The 24,304-nt window shown below is 34.9% G+C and overlaps 1 protein-coding gene across 3 annotated transcripts in view; it reads right to left on the bottom strand.

Moving 5' to 3' along the window:
- LOC107038124 (venom dipeptidyl peptidase 4) overlaps positions 1 to 24,304 on the bottom strand; it is a 567,343-nt gene that overhangs the window by 35,665 nt on the left and 507,374 nt on the right. For all 3 annotated transcript variants that reach the window (XM_029126098.1, XM_015257032.2, XM_015257031.2), the window contains one exon: positions 9,015 to 9,209. In XM_029126098.1, coding sequence (XP_028981931.1) covers positions 9,015 to 9,209 — 195 coding nt within the window. The remainder of the gene's footprint in view (positions 1 to 9,014; positions 9,210 to 24,304) is intronic.

Below are 24,304 nucleotides of genomic sequence, written 5' to 3'. Positions count from 1 at the left end.
GAGGCTGTCACGGGTCGCAGAACTGGAAATAGGACTCGATAATGGCGACAATGAGAACGTGGCTCGATGGTTAATTTACATAATCCTGGAGATATTTAAGAAGACGTTACCAATGAGCATAGATCAGGTGCCTAGTTCTGTCCTAGCTATGGAGTTCGTTCCTTACTTCTGTTTCATGATATTTGGGAGTCAGCTTTCAGCGTCTGTTCAACAGTCGACTAGCGGTGATTCGAGCAGGGTAACTAGTATTCAACAACATTAACTCAGAAAACGATTCCGATCTCGTGTATTCCTAACTATTTTTTGTCACTCGTCTGAAAAATACGATTATGAAGGACAAATAGTACTTTCGGATTCAGTTGACTTATTCATCATGTTTCGGGATTGTTTTATACTTTCTAGAAGACTGGAAGTCTTACTGTAAACTTTGAACATTCTTTATATTTGTCAAGGCGCTTTATTACATTGACATTGCGGCAAAGAAACTTCAAATTCCGGAAAACTCCTGGTGGAAGGGGATAAAGACGACACAGTCAAGGCCGTTCACTCGTTGGCCATTAGATTCAATCGAATACAAGAAAGACATTCTGGAAAACAACACAATAAGGGTGTGTAGTCTTTACACGATGTCATGTCTTTAGTTTAAAAACTCGGCTCCGGTGATTTCATGGAGTCCATTCTTCTCATGTAGCTAGATTATACCGTGCAATACTTGGACAAGGGTGTTCTGTGGAGCAGCTGGGTGAATCTAAATCATGGTGCAATCTTCTTTTGCGAAACGATGAAGAATACGCAAGGCGCCAGCATCCTAGCTCTGGTACGAGAGCTTCTTGGGGTTCCTGAAGGATGTCCGGTGGCAGCGGTAAGCAACCATTTTTGACTTTTCCTATATTTCCGTGACAAGATATAATCCATTCTCGAAATTCAAATTATTGCGAGCATAAAATTCAAATAATAATATTTGGTTATGTCATTCAATGTATTGAATTCGGCTAACGGATAATATTTTGGATTCTCGTCATGATTGAAAAAAAATCCTCGCGCTCCATTAACTAAGAGCTTATACCTTTGCAGCTTAGGATTACAATTTATTACGTCCTTTTATTTTTAAGGGGCACCTGGCAGATATCAACAACATTCGCTTCCCTCTTGAAAAAATACCATTATATTTGGACAGGAACTTCGCTCCGGAAGATTTAAGAATATTGACCAATGTGTGGGATAGTGATAAGAGTTCAGCGGAGAAGCTATTCACGGGAGAATTTTACATCGTTGATCTGGATTTCATTTATGTTTATCCAATAATATGAGAAACTGATCACGAGAAAAATGGATAGTAATAACACAGGAATTGTATAACAATAATATTGAAATAAAGATACCAGACTCTAAAAAGTAGAGTTTTCAAGACGGCTTAATTTAAGAAATTAGACACTACAAATGATATAAATTTAGGACACAAACTCCATAAAAAGGGGACAAAAGTGTCTTAATTTCAGACAAACGGTCTGATTCTTTTTTTTTTCACGCAATCGCATCGGTTTATCAATCGTTTCCATTTAATTTTGGAACACTTGATGAAAATTTAACAGTAGATTCTCCCATACGCACTTTATAAAACATTTTTTTTCGGATTTTTTGTAAGCTGTCTTTTTTTTTTAATCAACAAACAGATATTTTAAATTGTGTTTTGCAAAAAAAAACTCATATAAATATGTCACCCTTTGGTAGTAGAAAAGAACTTCTTCATTTTTTCGATTCACCGAATATTTATAAACAATTCCTTATCTGATGACACATCAAATTTTGATTTTCGCAAACTTGTGCAAAAAGAATTTTCTTTTTTCCTTGCGTTTACAGACATTTCTGGACCTCTTCAACAACATATTGAAAACCCAGGGAAAATGATTTTTGGCCTATTGAAATAGCGTGGACTGTTTCGTAATTACCTGCCCGGGGAATTGCCAGACCCAAACGAGTAAGTTCGTTAGTCAACTGTCCAACAACTACACGCCAGTTGGTTTCCGTGCTTTCAGGCATGTGATAAATAGATTCCGCCAAGACACTGACGTGTTGGCTCTCACTCCCGACGCATGTTGATACAATTCGGAATCACTGAGCTCAGTGCCATTGCTTATTATAGGGTTTTGGATGCGACAACCGAATGGCTTAAATTTGCGCACACGTAATCCTTTTTAATCTATAAAAGACGATTTATGAAAATTCCATTTTCACTGAGTTATCAGAGACACAGAGTCATACTCGGAGGGATGTGAATCAAAAAGGCAGGATAACAGAAGAAGAGGCAGTGGATCTGGATAAAGAGCTGATAGATTGGGAGATTCTGGGGGCGATGAATCGACTGAAGAGGGGAACAGGGGCGGGAGAGGATGGCATAAAAGGTGGAGACTGGCTACAATCTACCCTATCCACAGAAAGGGGGATGTCAACTTGTCGGCCAATTACAGAGGAGTATCCTCATTAGATATTGGATACAAAATCATCTCGAATACAATGGCTTGACGATTGGGTAAGTGGCCAGAAGGAGAATGTGTCAATGAAACTTTAAGAGGCACTAGTTGGATTTCGAAGTAAGAGAGATTGATGGAGCAGGTATTTGTTCTGTTCGCTGTGTTCATAGACATTGAGGCCGAACTTGATAAGATAGACAGGAACAGACTCTGAGAAAGGAGTGAGGCAGGAATGTCCCCTAAGTGTCATTCTGTTCAACAGATTCGTCAAAGACATTTTGTATGCATTCTAGAGGAAAAAGGATGGGGGCATGACTATAGGCATAAGCTCGGGAGTGAAGATCGATTTGCTATTATATGCAAACGATGCAGCACTAGCACTGAAAACAGGACAAAATTATCGAAAATGTTGAAAAAATTGGAGAGGTGAGCAGATAAAGACTAGATGAAGGGGTGTGTGCAAAAAACTAAAGTAATGATTTATAGAAACGGCGGTAGACGAATAATAGAAAGCTGGAAGTAACAAATCTCGAATACAAATCTCGAATACAAAGATTCGGCTCGCAGATTGAGTAAGTGGCTAGAAGCAGAATTTGTGAATGAAACGGTCAGAAGCAAAGGTTGGATTTTAAAGTAAAAAAGAGACGAGGAAGCAGGTGTTGGTTCTGAGCAGGCTGATAGGGGCGAGGTTGAAGAAAAAAGTGAAAAGCCGGTCATTGTGTTCATAGACTTCATGGCCAAGTTTGATAAGGTAGACAGCAGCAGACTCCGGGAAAGGAGTGAGGCAGAGATGTCAGCTAAGCCCCATTCTGCTTTTAACATATTCATCAAAGACACGATGGAAGCATTCTAGAGGAAAAAGGATGGGGACGTGACTATAGGCATAAGCTCGGGAGCGCAAATCTATTCACTATTGTATGCAGACGATGCAGCACTAGTGGTTGAAAACAGAAAAAAGTTGTCGAAAATATTGAAAACATTGGGGTTGTAAGCAGATAAAGAGTGGATGAAGGAGATTGTAGAAAAAACTAAAGTAATGGTTTTTAGAAACGGCGGTATAGCAGAAAGCTGAAAGTATAAAGGGCTCGAGGTAGTAAATGAGTTTAAATATCTAGGATTCTGGTTGTCAACAAAGAACACAAACATGAAACATGAGCAAGTTGACAGGGAAGGCTCAAGAGGTAAGCTGAAGAGTATAAAGAGCAAACTTTATTTTATGGGGCTGATGGTGAAGGCGGCTGTCTATAGTATGGAACTATGGGGATGGAAGAGGCAGGAGAGAATAGACAGTCCAGAAAAGGTACATCAAAGCTAGCCTGGGGTTGGCAGGGAAAACATCAGATTACATATTGAGAAGAGAATCAGGTATATGCAGTATTGAGGGTGAAGCAGTCAGGAGAGCAGCAGCATATTTAGTTAAACTGAGTAAGATGAAGGAAGACAGGAGGCCAAGGAAGTGTCTGAGAGAGGAGTTGGGGGGATAAAGAATGGCTAGATATCTAACTGGAGGAAGATGGCCCAAGAGAGATTGAACTAGATAGAAGAGTGAGCTCGTGGAGCGCCTGTGGGCTGGGGAAGAGGAAGAGGCGGAGACAAGGCTGAAGACATTTGTAGAGATAGTAGAAGAACAGGAGTTCCAGAGGAACTTGGGACGGATAGAGAAGTCAAGCTATTGTGACTATTATTGGGAGTTCAAGGAAGATATAGAAATGAATGAATACTGGCCAGGTAAGAAACTAATTATGAAGCAGAAGACAGTTTGGGCCAGGTGGAGATGTGGAAATGCGATAGAAGGAAAGAAAGGTTTCGAAAGGGACGAGTGCAGGGAATGCATTTAGTAAATTGCAAGGTGCTAATGAGCAAAATTTAACTAGGAGATGAGGTGGCGAAAGCCTGGAGGAGAAGGAGTGGACTAATCGAGGTGCTCAGGGAGCGGCCCAAAAGCACTAAGGATAATGGAGGAGGAGAAGAGTGGAGAAGAACGTACGTAGTAGAAAATCAGGAATTCAATAGCATAAAAACCATTACCAATACCGATCGTAGAATTTCAATTTTCACTTCAAATTTCAATTTTTTTTCCAACAATTCAAAGTCTTTAATCGTTCTCCAACTGTTGGGAAATTTTGATTAAAATTCCCAGTGCACTTCTAGGGAATTTTTATCATGTGAAAGTTTTACTGAAATTTCAAGGAATTTTGTCATCGAAAATTCACAATTTGATGAAAAAATCAATGGAAAATGGAAATTTTAGTTCAAGTATTCCTGGAAAATGAATAGGAATCGAAAAAATTGTCTCCTTGTTGTTAAAAAAAATGTGAAATTTTATGCTCCCCCCCCTGAATAGAATTCTATATTGTTTTTCTAAAACTTAGTACTGCTCACGAAATATTATTTCATTCGAACAATGAAACAACTCTCCAAAATGAGTTTTATTTTCAGTGATCGAAAGAAACGAGAAAATCAAATATCTAAATCATGCATTTGAATAAAAAATGCAAAGAAGAATTGACAATAAACGCCTCGTTCTCATCGACAAAAAGACGCACGTCCATTTTCGGAGACAATTTTGTTCTAGCATTAAGGCCAATTTCCAGAAAATGGTTTTATTCCCTGACATGATGCTGTTTTGGCCCGAAATTCAATTAATGCCCCACATTCCATAATTTGTCATAACCACCCCAACCCCTGAAATTCGCTCCCCTCAGAATTTCATCAACTCTCCACCCCTCCTCCCACTCCCCCCACAAACCCAGAATAATGCGAAATGTACGTTCATCACGCAATGTAAAATGTTAATTGTCATATGAGATAGGATATTGTCGAGAGATGAAATTTGTTCGAGCATTTTCCTAGTATATACGAGATCGCTCGACTCTCCATAATTCGTTTACCACAACCTGCGTTCAGCCCGTCTGACGATTAACCCGAGCGTCACCGCGGGATGAATTACCACAGAGGCAAATCCCCGGATGAGGAGGTGAGGGAGACGAAGGGACCGACTGATGGTATATGGCACATTGTCCTCGGTATATCTATCCGAAATTATGGTCGATCCGGGGATCAAGGCGAGTGACAGGATCTTCAGGATGATTAATGTTTCCGGGTACACTGAGGGAAAAACGAGCGAATTCTCAAGCAAGTATTGTTTGGATCAACAATAATCGCAGGTTGAAAGCAATTTGAAAGTGTCAAACATGGATAATCACTCTGCTTTTAAAAACAACGAAATATTTGGCTCAAAAAGCGGATGATGCACACGAGACAGTGATTTTTCTGAATCACAATATCCCGTATAAAGGGAAGTTTTTCAAAAAATATTTTTTCCCCAAGTTACAAAATTGCTATCATATCATAATGATTTTATTTGAGAATAAATTTCTTATCTGAGAATATTGAAGAGTCGAAACGAAACACAACTGTCCTTTGTTAAATAACGAAGAAAAAGTGTTAGAAATGACATTTCTTGTTTATGCAGACAATAACAAATTTTTTGGAACTCCTAAATACACTTTGCGAAAAAAAAATTTAACCGCAGGACAGTCTTGAAATGGTTAGCACTAGATTTTTTTGGGAAATTTCAATTTGCGTTTTTTTGGAGTAAACAAGTCAGGCTTGAGAAAATTGTCTTTTTTGCTCTCAGTGTACACTTGGAGGGAAAAAACGACTTGTTCTCACAAAAGTAATAGACTTCTTCATTCGGGAAATTAAAGGGAAATATGTATTTCGTTCATCAAATTATCTTCGGAAAAATAATGAAAAATTCTAATAAACATTGACGTTTAAGATGACATACATTTGAGCCCTAAAAAATTACGATTGATATGTAAATTCGGTAAAAGTGTACGAAACTCCTAGGGGAATTAACATGGGAAAAAAGTGTCCAAAAATCTAGTCACTCTGAGGATGAAAAGGTGTATTGAATTGAGTCAAACTATCATTTAGCTTCCGAATGGAAACATTGTGATCGTTCTAATTTATGTTTTAGATTTTTTATGTTATATCGACCCATAATGATCCAAAAAGTCTGAAAATGTATTTTTAGTTCGTGCCCGTTCGTATGTATGTATGTATGTATGTGACAAAGTTTTTCGTCAAATTCTCGCTAATGAATCGATGGAATTGAATCTTTTTTCCTTCTTAAATGAAGGTATTGCTAACCCCTATCCATCGCTAGTAATTGAAATTTAATTCATTGATTAAGTTTTTAATTTTCGAATTTTTTCAAAATTCAGTTGTAACACGATAACTAAAAAAATGTTCTAAATTTATTGAATGACGACTTAAAAATTCGTCGGGATGTTCTTTCGATCGAGTTCGAAGATAAAACCGATAGCAGTAATCGTCATTTTGATTGCTGTGAAATTTTTCAAAAATTTCGTATTTTTCGGAAATCCGAATTCCGCAGATATCCTTGAAGATTGCGCTTCAAATGAATTCAATTATAGCCTAATATATTTGTTTCAATGTGATTATGACGAAGTTAAAAGATGGTTACAATAACTGTCTCGGTTAGTTTGATTTTTAAGATAATTTTTGGAAATTTCAAATTTTTCATAAATTCCCCTGAAAGTTAGCTTTCTAATGGTTCCTTTAAATGTGATGTTTCGACTGCATTCAATTAAGTATATATAAAATATTCCTAATAATATTTCATCGATATTGTTAGAAATTTTTAGAATTTCATTAAGTGGAAAATCTAAAACAATTAGTTGGAAAGAAATTAATTCAATTGAAGAAAATAAAACACGCTATGAATAATATGAAATGGAAAAAAATGAGCAAAATGACCATTCGGAAGCAAATTGCTAATTCATTAGCAAAAATAAATATAATATACGCAATACAGGAGGGATGACGCATTCAAATAAAACTCTTTATTTGAAAATTTTCCAATCACATTGAAAATGGATAAAAGCATGCTTTCATTTCAATGAAAATATTTCAATTATATGAAATACATAATTTGATCCAAATAAAGCATTATGTTGATAAATCCATTTCGAATGAAGCAAGTCTTTACTTGCATCAGGGAAACAGTTATTTGTAATTAATAAGCTATCTAGGGTGAATCAACCAGTGTTCGAACCAGACCTGTAATCGAACTAATTGGTACTTTTTCTATAAAATAAATTAGTAGAAGGTAGAGATGCCTCGCATTATACATGGAAAATAAAATTATGACATTTCCAAATGATATTGTGATGACTGAAAATGTCTAAGTTACCTTATTACCAGCGGAAAAAACAGTTTTCGATGAAACGCCGCCAATAGCATATTCCCATTACAGAATACGCATTTCGATTACTGGGTTTTCACACATTTTCAGCTTTTTGTATTCATATCATTAATTGTATCGTCAATTCAGTAGCGAAGCGGTAAACCGGGTTAAGTCGATTTTGACTTTTGGGCATTTTTTGACAAATATCTCGGAATCTAAGAGAGATAGCAAAATTTTGCTCATCACCTTTTTTATAACCCTCAGTTGGCTCTACAAAAAAGGTCATAACAAAAATTTTTCTATCTCTTTTAGATTCCCAGATATTCGTCAAAAACTGGCCAATAGTAAAAATCGACTTAACCCGGTTTACCGCTTCGCTACTGAATTAATATCCATAATATTTTTTTCTATTATCTATGGAGATATACAGAGGAATTATAATTATTTTTAAATCAATTTTCGATTTGGTTATATTTTTAAATCTAAGTCAAAAATAACTGTGATCTTATTCGTCCGAACACTGGACGATTCACCCTATTCAATGTCAATAGAAACGAAATTAAAAATTAAGTTTAATTCCGAATAAACGCTTAAATTTTCTGGTTTAACAAATCATTTTTTTACGTTAGAGCCTATCAGGAATTGATCGCATATATCTTATTTTTTCCTCCTCATAAAATCATTTTAGTGTCACCAAGTCGTTTTTCTCTCGCTATTAAATGAAAAATGGCAATTGAAATGATTTTGTCTCTGCAGTCTGTGAAATAATTCCGACTCTCGAGGTTTTTTTCTCATTCAGAAACAGCGGGGAAGGACGTTCGAAAGAGGAAGTTAATTAATGGATCCCAGAACCTCCGGAAATGCAGGTGGTCGAAAGGCAACGAAGAGAAAAAAGTGTGAAGAGGCAGAAGAAAAGTGGAGCGATTAATTAGCCCCAAGTAGTGGTGGAGAAAAAAAAAGGAAAATAATCAAAGAAATGAACGTTAACGTTATTTTAGGCAGTTCCTGGGTGGTATCCATAGGAAGGAGTTAATTTAACGGTCCTGGAAGTCCGGATTAGACGCCGGGAGTTAGTAGCCATAGTTGGGTTATCAGAGGATTACGTCGTCGCCGTTTCACATTTGTGTTCCCTCTCTGTTTCTCTCCCCTTTCTTTTATTTTCTCTTTCCCTTCCCTCTTTGTTGGTATTTACGTTCGTGCTTGGGTCGAGGGGGAAGAAAAGTTTTGGGGGATACATGTCGCTGATTATTCCCTACCTGGGAAACAAAATAAAAATAGGGGTGCGACGGAAAAAGAGGGCGAGGGATACAAAAAATAGAGCTTACCTCGTGACGTTTATCTGGTCGTAAATTTCAACTGTTCCTAAATTTCTGTATCCAGCAAATAGCATTCCATTGCCCTTTAATCCGGATCCACGGCCATCGATCGCAGCGTAAATAATGTTTTTGTTAGTAACAAGATATGTGCCCCAGTCTATGTGGAATTTTTCAGTCACTTGATACGTATCGGGTCCACCATATCTGGAATAGAAAGAATAAATGGCGATGAAATGGTGGAGAGTTTTTTGTGGATTTAAAGGGGTATTGGCTTTCATAATTTGGGAAAATTCATAACTTGAGGAGAAAATCAGTGGGAATTTGGAATTAGAGCTCAATTATTTCTTGAAAATTTTAATTGAAATCAGAGAAATCAGGGAAATTAAGCATAATTTGGTTCCACTTTTTGTGTTGTGATGAGACATTTAAGTGCACGGAGAGGATTTTCAAAAAATTCTAGTGCTGGAATTGAGAACTTTTTGTCAGATTTTTACGGAAAATTGTGAAGTAAGTGGAAATGTCATATATTTACTGCCAAAAATATTTTGCTAAAATTTCTAGTAGACTTCTTGGAAATTGTTAGATTCGGCTGTTGGATTTGTGTTTCCATAAATAAATAAATGAATAAATAAATAAATGATTACATAGTAATAATCCGATAAAATTTTTAGTCTCTAATTCTCAATTTCTATCATTTATTCTATTCATTCTATCAAAAGACTAGGATAAAAGTCGAATTTATGGGTATTCTTCCATTATTCTCAAAAATACATCGATTTTAAAACTTTCCAAAGACATTGGAAAATTATTTTTTTAGTTCTTCACACCCACTTTTTATTCGCATTTTTTGAATTTCTTCTCGCTGAAATATTGATATTCCTCAAATACTTGCAGAAAAAACTGATTCGAAGTTCCGGCCGGTGTAAAAGAAGATAAAATCCATTTTCTAGGCGATTATCCCTTCCTCATTCTTTTTTCATTTCCTTTTAATAATAATAATTGGAATCCGACCACAGGAATGAGGAGTACCGATTTTCTTTTACCATATGACGAGAAAAATAGATTTGAAAACTTTTCAGGAATGCATAGAGAGATTTTTCTATTACTCGAATGAGATTTCGAATGACTATTGTTTTGTGTGTTCGTTTTTATCACAAACAAACACTATTTATTGATCTTTAGGATAATTCCTCTTCATTCAATGTAATGAATGTATGTTGTGCATTGAGGAAAAAGTTTACATACAATAAGAATAAGAATTGATAAAATTAAATTAATCTCATTGTAAAGATGGAAATGGAAATACAATAAAATAAAATAGTACAAATCAATTTAGTGACGGGCGCGAAGCGCCCGTTTGCTAATTTTCAGGTAAGTGGAAATCTCATGTATAAACAGCCAAAAATATTTCTCTGAAATTTCCAGTAGACTTCTTGGAAATTGTTAGATACATATCTTGGCATGTTTTCAATCCTATTATTGGCTTTGGCTGTTGGATTCATAGTTCAATAAATAAATAAATGAATAAATAAATAAATAAATAAATAAATGAATGAATAAATAAATAAATAAATAAATAAATAAACAAATAAACAACTTCCATAAAAATGACGAAAAATCTAGTGATATTATAAATTTTTCTGCTCTGTCAATATTCATTCAATATCATCATACTATAATGTCCCTCTAATATCCTTGTAGACAACAGATTTGATTCAAATTAGGGGAATGGACTTTGACAGTTTGTTGGAATAATCTGGCGGCTGATGTTATAATCCAGATATGGGAGTTATATAATCAAGTGGCAACGTAGTAACGAAGCCTCATCAATCCACTAACCCTTGATCTCATCGGTCTATTATGATGGTGGCATATGATCGGGGGGGAACACCAGAGGCTTTGTAAAGCATACCACGCGACAATCATCCCCCGGGTCAATCGATAAATGACGGGACATATGCCCAGACTACGTCGTAAACCATCGAATATCGTGATTCCCCCGCGGGGTAAATGGCATTTCTGACCTGAATCGGCGATTCAAGAGTCGGTTAATAAATATTTTACGAAAACAATGGTATTTCCACGCCTAAGCTGGGGGTCGTTTATCATTTTATGAATGGGGGAAGAATTCGTTGACACGAGTTTATGGGGGGTAAACCCAGCTCTCGGGTGGAGGGATTAAATGGGAGGGAACCAGTGGATGATTTCATATTTATGGACATAATATTGCACTGGAGATCAATTTAAGGATATCCAAGTGTCTTACAGTTTTACGCACGAAAAAATTTAATAGAAAAACCTAGCAAATTCGTTAGAAAATTCTGTTGGATTTTCATGGAACTTTTTATTAGTTTTTGGCGGATTCTATTGAAATATTCAATGGAAAATATTCAATAAAAAGTCGATAGAATTCGATTTTTCTACACAACTTATTCGCTTCAGATATTTTCTATAGAATTTTGTCGGCTCAAATTTTTTAATTTTTTTTCATTTCATTTTGTTCTGGTTTTCAAGAAAATCAAACAAAAGACTTAGAAAATTTGAGCGGAGGAAAATCTATGGAAAATATCGCAATAGAATAAGTTATATAAAACAATAGAATTCTATTGACTTTTTCTATTGAATTTTTTCATCCGTGTTGGCACAGGACACACTTTAGATTCAACGATTTTCAATCATCAAATTTGTTAATTAAATTAGGGGAGATAAATTCGAAAAATAACTATGAATATTCAGCGTCATTCAAATGACATTTTGCACAGAATTATTATTTTTTTAATATTCGTTGTTTATATGTAAATAATTGCAATTGTTTACATTTGAAATCGTCGAGAACCTTATTTTTTCAGGTATGAAATCGATTTCTGATAAAATTCAGAATATGAATAAATTTGTTACGATTCCGAACACATAATTTTTATAGTGGAAAATTGAGTGTTTATAAATTATTTATAGAAAACAGGGGTGGGCAATAATATTAGATTTTGACAATATTAAAAAGGGATTATCTCATTATGTTGTTCGAAGTTTAACTATATTTCACAAATTGAAAATATTATAAAATTTATTAACTAAATTTTCCGATTAATGGCGAATAAAATATTTGATAATATTGAAATGTAATTTTTATTTAACAAGCTAATTCTAAATTTGCGTACTTGATTTTTCGATTATCTAAATAATCAATCAATCAATATTCCTACCTAAATTGTTGGTTGCTAGAATATTTCGAAATTTAAATGTATAAATTGATAGTTAATTTACTATTTAAAATTTCAAGATTTATGCTAAAAATTGACAACTTCACAATTTCACGGTAATTATGATTGATTGATATACATATCACTAATAGAAAATGCTCGTAATTTTCAAAAATTGCGCAATTTAAATTATTTCATCAATCACAGAAATAAATACCTGTATTGAGTATAAAATATACTTGATTTAAAGTAACTCTACCCTCACGGTAAATTCAAAAATGATTGAATACTGCAAAAAATTGCAGAAAATTCGATTAGATTCAGAATTCTAATTCTTTTTCTCAATTTAATTATCGTTTTGGTTTTTCAAAGAAATGTTTTGAAATCAGGATTTAACCCAGTGTCTTATATGAAAATCAACATTTCCATTGTAATCAAAGATTAAAATCTTAATTTTTCTTCATTAGATGTGAAAAAATCAAAGAATTTTTTTGACACCTCATAAAAATAATCCACCGTTTTGCAAATAAGTTTTATTATTTATCCCCCGTTCTGAATATTGTTGATACGGAGAAAATAGAGAGTTCTAGTCGTTTGAAAGCATTACATCTTTGGGTATAACAGTTGGGGGATGGATTCCTCAGGAGATGAAAAACGAAAGTGCACTGAGTGACAACGTGAGTTCGGTCATCATCAATCGGTGGCCGCTCTTTGAAACTTTAACGCACGAGGGGCTACTCCCCAACACCCCTCAGCGAAGAATTCCATGAATAATCTTGGTCACGTGTCTGAAAAAAGGGGATTCTCAGTGAGGAGAGTGAGATCCTCGTGGACGGCTGTGTCCCAGTGCGCTGGAAATCCCTCAGCGTCCCTCCGAGTCTCACTTTTCCTCTCACGTATCTCCAGTGGGAATACTAGCGTCGAGGGGATGCAAATATTCTCGTAATCATAAATTTCAGATCTTCTTTCCTCGATTTCGTATTGACAACGAGATTATGAAGATGGGGAGTGATGAGGGGAGATATTTATGCCGATGGCATGGATGGAATTATTGGAAATTCAGGGGAGGGAAATGGGGGATGTGATGTGCATTCTTAGGAAGAAGGGACTGGTGGAGGAGTTTTTTGGTTGAGTTTGGTGGGGGAGGGGTTTGCTTCTATTTTTGTGGAGGTTTTGTGATCGAAGCATTCACTACAAAAACCAGGTGTCTGACAGCTATCCGAACTTAAGATGTCAGATGGTAAAAAGCGTCTGAATCTTCAAAAGTGTCTGAAAATCTGACTAATGCCTGAAAATTTCAACCGCCGTTTCTGTCTGAAAATGATGGTAGACTTTTTTTGGGTCTGAAAGTTTTCAGGTATTTATTTTCAGATATTTTCTGTCTGAAATTCAGTTATTTATGAGTGATTCAAACATTTCACTATTGAGATATCTCACCTGATTCAGACGGCAAAGTCCATTCAAACATTAATTTTTAAGATATTTCTCATGTCTGAAAAGTTGACTCATCCACTGCAAAAACTAGGTGTCTGATAACCATCTGAATTTAAGATGGCAGATGGCAAAAAATATCTGAATCTTTAAAAGTGTCTGAAAATCTAACTGATCTCTGAAAATTGCAAACTCCGCTTGTGTCTGAAACTGATGTCTGTATCTTTTNTTTTTTTTTTTTTTTACGGCCTCGGAGTCCCTTTTTCGGGTCCCATTCGGCACTCTATCCAACCCTATGCATGCGGCTGTGGATTCTGCACTGTACCGCATTCGCATTTCTATAGAACATAGAAGTAGCATGGGGAAACCACAGAAAACCCATGCCGGTACAGGCGGTTCCTCTATTAGCAACCTCCCGCTCGCCGGAGCCTTCCGTTGAAAAATTCGGTTCCACGGGGAATCGAACTCACAACCTTTCGCACACTAGACTTGCGTCTAATCCACTCGGCCACCGACGTCGGTAGATGATGTCTGTATCTTAATTTCAGACATCTTGGTGTCTGAAATTGAAAAGTGTCTACAAAAGTGTCTGAAATTCAGACATTAGTTTTCGCAGTGTTGTAATCGTTCAAATTCAAGTTTTGGATTTTTTGTGTTATGTTGACCCATTATGATCCAAAAAGTTCGAAAATCCAAATGAAATTAATCAAATTTTTAAGTTTTTCTGATGTGGTCCCCGATTACTACACGGAGGTTTTTGATAAAAATTATCCTACCGTCCTATAAAAGCGTATCCATGAGTCATCGTTTGCCCATTTCTATCCCGAAATTTAGTAAAAATTAATATATGATGATCAAATTTTATTCTACGTTAGAGAAATTTTATCCTGATAAAAATAAAAATGATCGTGCCGGTAGAGTAAAAATTACTCTAACGTAGAATAAAATTTGATCATCATATATTGATTTTTACTAAATTTCGGGATAGAAATGAGGAAACGATGACTCATGATACACTTTTATAGAACGGTAGGATAATTTTTATCAAAAATTTCTCTTCGTGTATGTTCACATAGTAATTTTTTGTTTTCGCCGCGTCAGTAAAACATCAAATTGGATTGTGACTTCTCGATCTATCGGCAAAATGAGACCCCTCTGTATTTTTTTATTTTCCAATGAGACAAATAAGTCCAGTGTTTTTTTTCGATGTATAAAAATTGCGCGCAAACTTAACCAAAATTCTTCTATTCTTATTAACTTCCGTTTAGAATTTTTTCGGATTGTAGTTTTTGAAACCTGAGTTATGTTTGTACTACTTTAAATTTACTAACAATGCGGGATTTCATAAATAACTGTAGAAACATCAATCATTTGTGTAAAATTTCAAATTTTACAGAGGTCTCATTTTCCCCGGTCTTCCCTAATCCAACAAATCAGTACCGGTAAACTGGGTTAAGTCGATTTTGACTATTGGCCAGTTTTTGATGAATATCTCGAAATCTAAAAGAAATAGAAAATTTTTTGTCACGACAATTTTGGGAGAGTTAATTGAGGGTTATAAAAAAGTTCATGAGAAAAATTTTGCTATCTTTCTTAGATTAGTGATGCCGCGAGACATTTCACGAGACCTCACGAGACAATACTTTGGAGGGATTGCCTCGGTCTCAGTGAACCCGGAAATTTTTAGTCTCGTTTCAGTTTCGAAATGCGCAGTATCGATTCCTCTTGTGATGAGTCCGACTCAATTTATCTCATCTCGATTTCCAGTTTTTCGTGGGTTTTATCTGTAGAAACGGAGACGAGACGAATCGCGACAATAATGGAGATTTTACATTGAAAAATGCAAAACACTTGACACCGAGAGGAGATATATTGACTCGGAGTTATCACGAGAGGAGTCGATACTGCGTATTTCGAGGCTGAGATGGGAGCAAAGATTTTCATGTTCACTGAGACCGGATCATCTCTCCAAACTTTTGTCTCGTAACGTGTCTCGCGGCATCACTATCTTAGATTCTGATATATTCATCAAAAACTGACCAAAAGTCAAAATCCACGCACGAAAAAATTTAATAGAAAAACCTATCGAATTCGTTAGAAAATTCTATTGAATTTCTATTAAACTTTCTATTAGTTTTTGGCTGATTCTATTAACATGTTCAATAGAAAAAATTCAATAGAAAAAGTTAACAGAATTCGATTTTTCTATAAAACTTATTCTTTTCGTATATTTTCTATAGAACACTTTTTCTAGTTTTCTTCATTCTATTTTTCTTTTCTTCTCATCAAGAAAATCAAACGAAAAAGCTTAGAAAATTTAAGTCCAGAAAATTCTATAGAGAATATCTCAATAGAATAAGTTATATAGAAAAATTGAATTCTATTGAGTTTTTCTGCTGAATATTTTCTATTGAATATTCCAATAGAATCGGCCAAAAACTAATAGAACAGTTCAATAGAAATTCAATAGAATTTTCTAACGAATTCGATAGGTGTTTCTATTAAATTTTTTCATCCGTGTCGACTTAAATTAATTACTAACCCACCGAAATATAACTAAACCACCGAAAGCAATTTACTATAATGAACCAAGAACACGAAAAGGACAACAATAAAACCCCAATAAAAGAAAAATCCTCTCGCACCATTCCCCTCTGGATTCCTCACGAACATCGAAAGTGCAAATATGAATAACCGACAACCCCGTTTTTATGATTAAATTTTCCCTCAACCAGGAGAAGAATTTTATTTCATTTTTTCCTCTTCAGAGTACATACGGGTCGTGGAAAGTACTTGAAACTTTTTTTTGCCGAGGCCTCGTTTGTGGTGATGTTGAGAAACGGCGAGCAACAGCCGGAACTGTTGTATTTAATTCCCGGAGTGTTACCAGAGATGGAAGAGGGGAAAGAGGCGAGGAGGGAGGATAAAAGGGACGACAGTTACGCATTCTGTCATGTCGAGTGTCTTAAGACTTTGCCACCATCCACTGGAGAGTTACCAAAAACTTTTTACACGCTGTTAAAGTTTTGGAGGCCAACGTGTCGACTACAAATTACGCATTATTAAGATTTACTGGTATACTTTAGTGAGACGCGGAGTTTTCGTCATTAAAACTGTAGTAGACCTTGATCACGGAGGAGAAAAAAACGTAACATCTTCTCTCGTGCACCATTTTTATGTGAAATAAAACGTTTTTCAATCGTTTTTTTGTAGCATATTAGAGTTCATTTTAAATAAATGTTTTGTTTTGTTTATTTAATTTAATAAAATTAAATATTGCCAATTTATTATCAAAAATAACGATCCTGTAGACAATACAAGACCATTTTCTCACTTGTTTGTGTTTATTTGCAAAGACATCCAAGTTTTTTGATCAGTTTTTCCTGTTGAAATCCCTTTGAATATTTATAATTAACAATCAGGCCTTTTGATTCAGCCCACAATTTTCCAATAAATTTATTTTTCAAACTTTTCAAGTTCTAAATTTGATTTTCCATTGTCAACCGTTAAAAAGCACTTTAGAATTGTAAAAAAAAGAATGTCTACTAATTGAGAAAATTTGATAAAGCGATTGTAGAACTGCAATTTTTTAAGATAACTGTTTTTTTCCTGAGTCATTCATAAATAATAATTTTTTCATCCTAAAATGTCAATATTATCAATTCTATCGGAAATGAAAGTTTTAGAATCCAAATTTTATATGCATTCATAAGAACAGCCAAGTATTTAGATCAGTGTTTCTACGGAAACCCTTTGCAACAATTACAATTAACACAGAGCTTTTCAGTCGGCCCAAAACTTTCCAATGATTTCAAACTTTGAAGTTCTAAATTTCATTTTCCATTTTCAACCGTTAAAGAGCACTTTATAATTGTAAAAAAAAGAAAGTCTACTAATTAAAAGAAGTTTGATGAAACGAATGTATGTATAGAACTGCAATTTTTTAAGATAACGACTTCTTTCCTGAGTCATTCATAAACAAACAGTTTTTCACTCTACACTGAGAAAAAAATTTTCTAATATCTGAAACATATTTTTTTGAGAGAAGTAAATTATTTTCAATGGCTTAAATCTCAGAATGTGTGCACTTCACGGAATTCGAATGAATTTTCATTCGTCACTATCGTTCCGCATTACGTCATGAATATTTTACATATTGCAATATTGGAAGTGCATAACGAAAAAATCATGAAAACAATAAAGACTAGAAGATTGACGATTCTTCTACGCGATTTAAGTAAGTTCATTTGCGACAAAATCATACTTGAGTACAAGAATATTTTAAAGCATGAGGCCTTTCTCGGGTCATGTGAGTTGAGATGCCTGAGAGAATTAAGCAATTGAAGAAAATTTACTTGTCTCAAGAAAATATGTTTCAGATATGAGAAAATTTTTTTCTCAGTGTAACAATAATTTTCTTGAAATCGTCGAAAAAAACGTATTTGAAATACATTTCATTCCAAATAATGGAGTTCTTCAGAGTCTAAAAAAATTCTATTGTTCATGTATGAGTACAAAACTTTTGAAAAAAATATGATTGTTCATAAAATGTGATTTAAACGACGCTGATTGGACAATATTTTAGCCCATCGACTACCCCTACTCGACTCTTCCCTTGAAAATTTTTTAGCTCTCGCTTCTTTCTCTCATCAGGTGAATTTGAATTTCATTTGCCACACGGTACGTGCGTATTCTCTCGTTCCCTTGATTTCCTCTGAATGTAGAAAAATTTTTCTCCAGATGTTTCACCTCCACCCCCAGCATCATTTGCTTTCTCTTGAAACGGTTCAGTGTATTCAATTTATTTTTTTCTCTCTACAGTAACATTCAGTGAATACAATACGATTTCGTTTTCGAATATGGAATTCTCCAATTGGTGGTGGTTAGGAGGAGAGGCGGGAGGAATGTGAGTTAAGAGAAATGAATATTGCATGTACGTCTTTATGAATGGAAAATTGAAACCGTTTGAACGGGAAACGGTGAGTGCTCATGAATGAAGAAGTACGAAGAAATCTCGTTCCGTAATGGAATGATAAAAGGGACTTCTTGGAGATTCCATGTTAACAACATGGTGAAGAGTTGGAGAGGGTGGAGGTCGGGTTTCATCAAGTTTTCAGAACAGAGAGAGTCGTAAGTGCTTTAACTTCATTTTAGGTGAGGAAGTTCTTTCAATGTTACTGGGTAATGGATACATTACTCCTCGAGTTACCTTCGCGTTTTCAGATGAATGGATGGAGTGATTTAAGAGATATAAGGATAGTCATCATGAATGAAGAAACGTTTTTTCGACTGGAAAAGAAGAAAATTTGCCTTTGTCAACCTAAAATTACCGCTTAGCACCGGCTCAAAAGGGTCTCAATATTTTTAGGCAGCAATTGAAGATTAAGTGATTGAAGAAAAATTACTTGTCTCAAGTAAATATGTTTCGGATATTGGAATTTTATTTTCTCAGTGGAAAAACTTCTGGCAGCTTCGAAAACTATCTGGAAAATAGTGAGGATTCTCTCACACACAATGATTATTTTTTCTTTGGAATATTTTATTTATCCAATTATATTGATTTAATCTCTGTTTAAATGTACATAAACGATTGCAGTGATGGGTGTCAAAGGCAGTGAATAGTTGAAAAAAAAAACAAAACTATACAACAATGTAAAGCACTGCGGCCAAATTACAAAAATAGTACGTTGTTATCACCCAATTTGATGAAAAATGAAATTGGAATATGAGCATTAATAAATCTTATGCAAAGATTCATCACAAAATTTCTAAACTTGATTCAATTCACTGGATGGGCACTATTTTTTCGCATTAACAGAAGCGAAAATTTGTCTGCTCATTTCAGTAGAGTAGTAGTAAATTAAGTCAGACGTGAAACGTTTGCTCATTTATGCATGAATCTCGGAAACGAGTTATTTCAGAAGGAAATAGAGAAAATGCTGAAAACCGAGAGAATTTCCACCCGGAAATGGCCCCCTAAAATAATTTAAAATTTCTCCAACTTTTCGTAATAAATTTCCAAATCTTGGAATTTAATTTCAAACATACTCGATAGTACTGCTAGCTTCGATTTTAAAAATACTACGTCGCATAATATGAATATCTACGGAGTCTTCTCCCATCAGATATTCAGTGGTGGAGGGGCGAGTTTAGTCAGACGTGAAATCGTTCTCAATTATGCGTTTCTCCGGACCCGAGTTATTTCACAAGGAACTATCAGAAGACCTCATTCAAAGTTGAAGCGAGTTCCCTACGAAATTGTCCCTTCATAGTCTCTTGAGAAATCAGTAATTAACGAGATCACCCTATAATCGCCCAGCTAAACGCCACCCTTTCTTTACTCGTCGTTCTTCCCATTGATTTTGTTATTTACAAACTAAGAAAATTGTTTTTGACACGATTGACAAAACAGGCTAATCGATCCTCCAATTTGTATTCAGCAAAATCAATTTTTTAATAATAATATGTGTCTATCTATCACAGATAAAACGATTTTCTAGTTTCCGGTGAAAATCTCTGAATTCCCAGTTATTCTAAGAAAATTGTGTTTCTCAGTCATTTTTATTTGAATCAAGAAAATAAGTTTATTTAAATAGTACCAAATAAATTTTTTTTTCTGAAATTAAATAAAAATTTTCATTGGAAGTTTTGTTTGCATTAAATAAATGTTTAAAAAAATGATCAAATAAATTTCGTTGCCTTCACTAGTACAGAAAAATGTATTAACTTATCTGATAAAATTTCACACTAGCAACCGGAACTGGATATCGAGAAAATAAATACGGAAAATATTGTGTGCCGCACGACGAACCTCGAGAAAGCATGGGATTCAATGGGTGCGAGGGTTTGAAACATCTTTCTTATTCATCCTGGTACTCCGTTGTTCTTCGCCGCTATCACAACTCCTTTTTTCGTTTTGACAAATATTATTGTTTCACATTACTCTTGTTGATTTTATCATTAAACTGCAAATAATCTAACCTATTACCTTTTATTTATTGATTGCACGCGCGAAATTTTTTGGCTGGAATTTCCTGTATACTATTGGTTCCACTGCAATTTCAAGTAATTTTGTCACTGAAAAGCCAGACTTTCATCGAAAAATCAATGAGAACTCTAAATTTCAGGTCAATTATTCTCTGGAAATTAATAGGAATCAGGAAAACTTCGGTAAATATGTTCTTGAATTTTTAAATAATTGAAAATTTATCGTAATTCGGGACTGAATATTCATGATTTTATTGAAAATAAAAATAGATTGAGAAAGTGTTATCTCAATGCTGTTCAAAACATAGGAGTTTTTCAGAATTTTCGATGAAATCTGAAATTTTATGAAATTTTTCTCAATCGACTATCCTTGGAACTTCAATTTTGCTTTCGTATGTAATTGCCCAATTGTCACATTCTCTAATTTTGATTGGAAATTATATGGTCTGAAACGTAAAAATACGAAGTTTGGCGAGCATTTCTATTTGTGACCTTTCCGGTGGTCAATTGTTAGAAAATTGAGTAATTGAGTAGCTAAAGTAATTTCAAAAAATCTGAAATTTTGACAGATTATAGGTCTTAATGAGGACTCACTTTGTGCAAAATTCCAGCACGATTGACCTAATAGTTTTTGAGAAAAAGCGATTCGTTTTTGAATCGTTTTCCGCCATTATCTGAAAAAACAGTGGACTGATTTCGATTTTTTTTCAAGAATAATATTCGTTTGGATGCCTTCTACCTAAATCAATCAACACATATATACCCAATCATACAAAGTTTTGAAGATATTTCTGTTTTTCCTTTTTTTCATAAAAAAAAAACTTCGTAATTACTCTAGCTTGTACAAAAATCGAAATATCAACTTGAATGTATTGAAGGTGAAGAAAAGAAGATATGATTCAGTGAGATGCTCATTGTCATGTGGCGCGCTGTCATATGCTCACTCATCAAATTGATATCAACTTTTAAAATTCAAATTGGGGCTTGAAAATCTCTATTTGATCATTTCGTAAGTCTCAGTCTCATTAAGATCTTCGAAATCTTAAAATAAGGATTTTTTCCGGGTGTAATAAAAATAACTCTAATCACTTCGGGAGTTATCAGAAGGAGGCATAGATTGTCTTCTTTCATTCCGGATAATCCCTCCCGGAAAATAACCAGAGAATAATTCACCCCCTGAACAATCATCCTAATGAGTCTTAGCCCCACAAAAGACACCTGACAAAGCGTATTTCGTCAATACCTACGATCGTGTTTACGATCATTTCTATTATGTGTACACCCGCCGGGTTTATCCCCACCATCATTTCTCGAAGATACGTTAACGCTTGTTGTATACATGACGATATACCGGTGGATGTCGCGCTCTAAAAGCTGATTGATCGTCACGATGTAATGGATTCTCCGCTGCTTCCAAGCAGCTCTTAGTCGATGTGCAACGACCGAAAAAAAAAACATGACGAGAAAAAAAGTAGGAAAAATGTCGAGGCGAGCGAAACTTGGTAGCTAAGTGCTCCCATCGGAGCCGGGAAACTTGTTCTTGTTCCGATCGCTGCAGCTACATTATTCGATGAAATATCGTGTATACGTAATAACGGCGCCCCCTCTGATCGCAGCTTTTTGTTCGCGTTAAATTATTCTCTTTAAAGTAGTATAAACATAAATTGAATTTTGAAGATTAAAATCTAAAATAAATTGTAAACGAAAGTGGATATTAGCAGGAACATTCTGGTTGAGTTTGTACTCAATTGTCAGTCTAGTGTTATTAATAATTAATCTAGGAGTGCAAAAATAACACGAATGCGTGTGGGAAAATCAATTTCTTGAGGTTAGGGAGACGATTAAAATCTAGAAAAGAAGTGAGCAATGCCGTTTGTTTTATAAATGAGTATAGTGATTGTTGCTAACAAATTCGCCATTAGCTTCCGAATGCGTTCTCATTTTTTATTAAATTATTATTTCACTATTCACTTCTTCTGTTTGTTCATGTCCTATCGTCAATTAAAATGTCATCAAAATTTTGATACCGCCCACCTAAGGGAAACGAGTCTTTTTTCCAACCTCGCACTCTACAAGGAGTCATAAACGGTTAGAATGGGTTCTTCGAGGTGTTTACTCGAAGATCTGAAGAGGAAAGATTTTTTATTAACATTAAACATATTTAATTATGTCATTCAATTACCATCGGCCAGTGAGCGATGGAATCGAACTTTGAGGGTAATACCGCCCGGCATGCGTCCAATACCGTCCACCTTGTTTTCATGACTTTTTTGAACAATGCAGACCAACTGTTATAATTTTTCCCATTTTCATCCTTCGTTTCCACTCTTTGGCTCCATTTTGAGAAAGATTTCACGTGAATAATAATGAATTATCCTGAATTTACCCGATGTTCCAGATCCGATCAATTAGCCCCTCATGTATATATATTCCAAATTTTTATTTTTTTCCTCATTGAAGTAGTTTTGAAGAAAATTGCGAGGTAATAAAAAACATTTGCTAGTTAGTANCCCCTCATGTATAGATATTCCAAATTTTTATTTTTTTCCTCATTGAAGTAGTTTTGAAGAAAATTGCGAGCTAATAAAAAACATTTGCTAGTTAGTACTTTTTTTAAAATAAATTTTTGAAAAATGATCTCTGAAAAAAACGGCGTTATCCCCTCTATTTCATTATTTCCAAAAAATGTTATCACCAATCGATAGGAAATTGTTTGAAGATTTTTACGAGTTAAGAAAAAATCGTCAATGCAATCCTATTATTGTGTAAATTAACAATTCCAATTTCAACTGAAAACTAGAGTTGATGACCAGAGTTTGTAGCAAAGATGTCAGACAAGATACGAATGTTTTTTTGGGCTCAAACGAACGAGCGGGTCGAGAAATGGCGTGCTAGGACTTCTAAAGATGGTTTTGAACCAGGGGAGACCCCTAGACCCCACTGGACAATGTTGTCACAATTGCGCTTTTCAATTGAAAACAGACATCATCTTTAGAGAGATTTGTCATCTTTAAAGACTTCTGCACGCCATTTCTCGACCCGCTCTTTCATTTGAGCTCAAAAAAACATTCATATCTTGTCTGACATCGCTGCTACAAACTCGGGCCTACAACTCGGGCCTTTAACTGAAGGCCCGAGTTGTAGGCCCGAGTTTGTAGCAGCGATGTCAGACAAGATATGAATGTTTTTTTGAGCTCAAATGAAAGAGCGGGTCGAGAAATGGCGTGCTAGGACCTCTAAAGATGGTTTTGAACCAGGGGAGACCCCTAGACCCCACTGGACAATGTTGTCACAATTGCGCTTTTCAATTGAAAACAGACATCATCTTTAAAGAGATTTATCATCTTTAAAGAATTTAGCACGCCATTTCTCGACCCGCTCTTTCATTTGAGCCAAAAAAAACATTCATATCTTGTCTGACATCTCTGCTACGAACTCTGGTCATCAACTCTGGTTTTCAGTTGAAATTGGAATTGTTAATTTACACAATAATAGGAGTGCATTGACGATTTTTTCTTAACTGGCAAAAATCTTTAAACAATTTGCTACCGATTGGTGATAAAATGTTTTGGAAATAATGAAATAGGGGGGATAACACGTTTTTTTTCAGGGCTCATTTTTCAAAAATTCATTTTAAAAAAAGTACTAAATAGCAAATGTTTTTTATTAGCTCGCAATTTT

The sequence above is a fragment of the Diachasma alloeum genome, unplaced genomic scaffold, assembly GCF_001412515.2.
Source record: "Diachasma alloeum isolate Michigan unplaced genomic scaffold, Dall2.0 Dall_scaffold_00277, whole genome shotgun sequence".
NCBI classification, from domain to species: domain Eukaryota; kingdom Metazoa; phylum Arthropoda; class Insecta; order Hymenoptera; family Braconidae; genus Diachasma; species Diachasma alloeum.
Note: the sequence above shows the minus strand (reverse complement) of the source record. Positions and strands in the feature narration are given on the sequence as shown.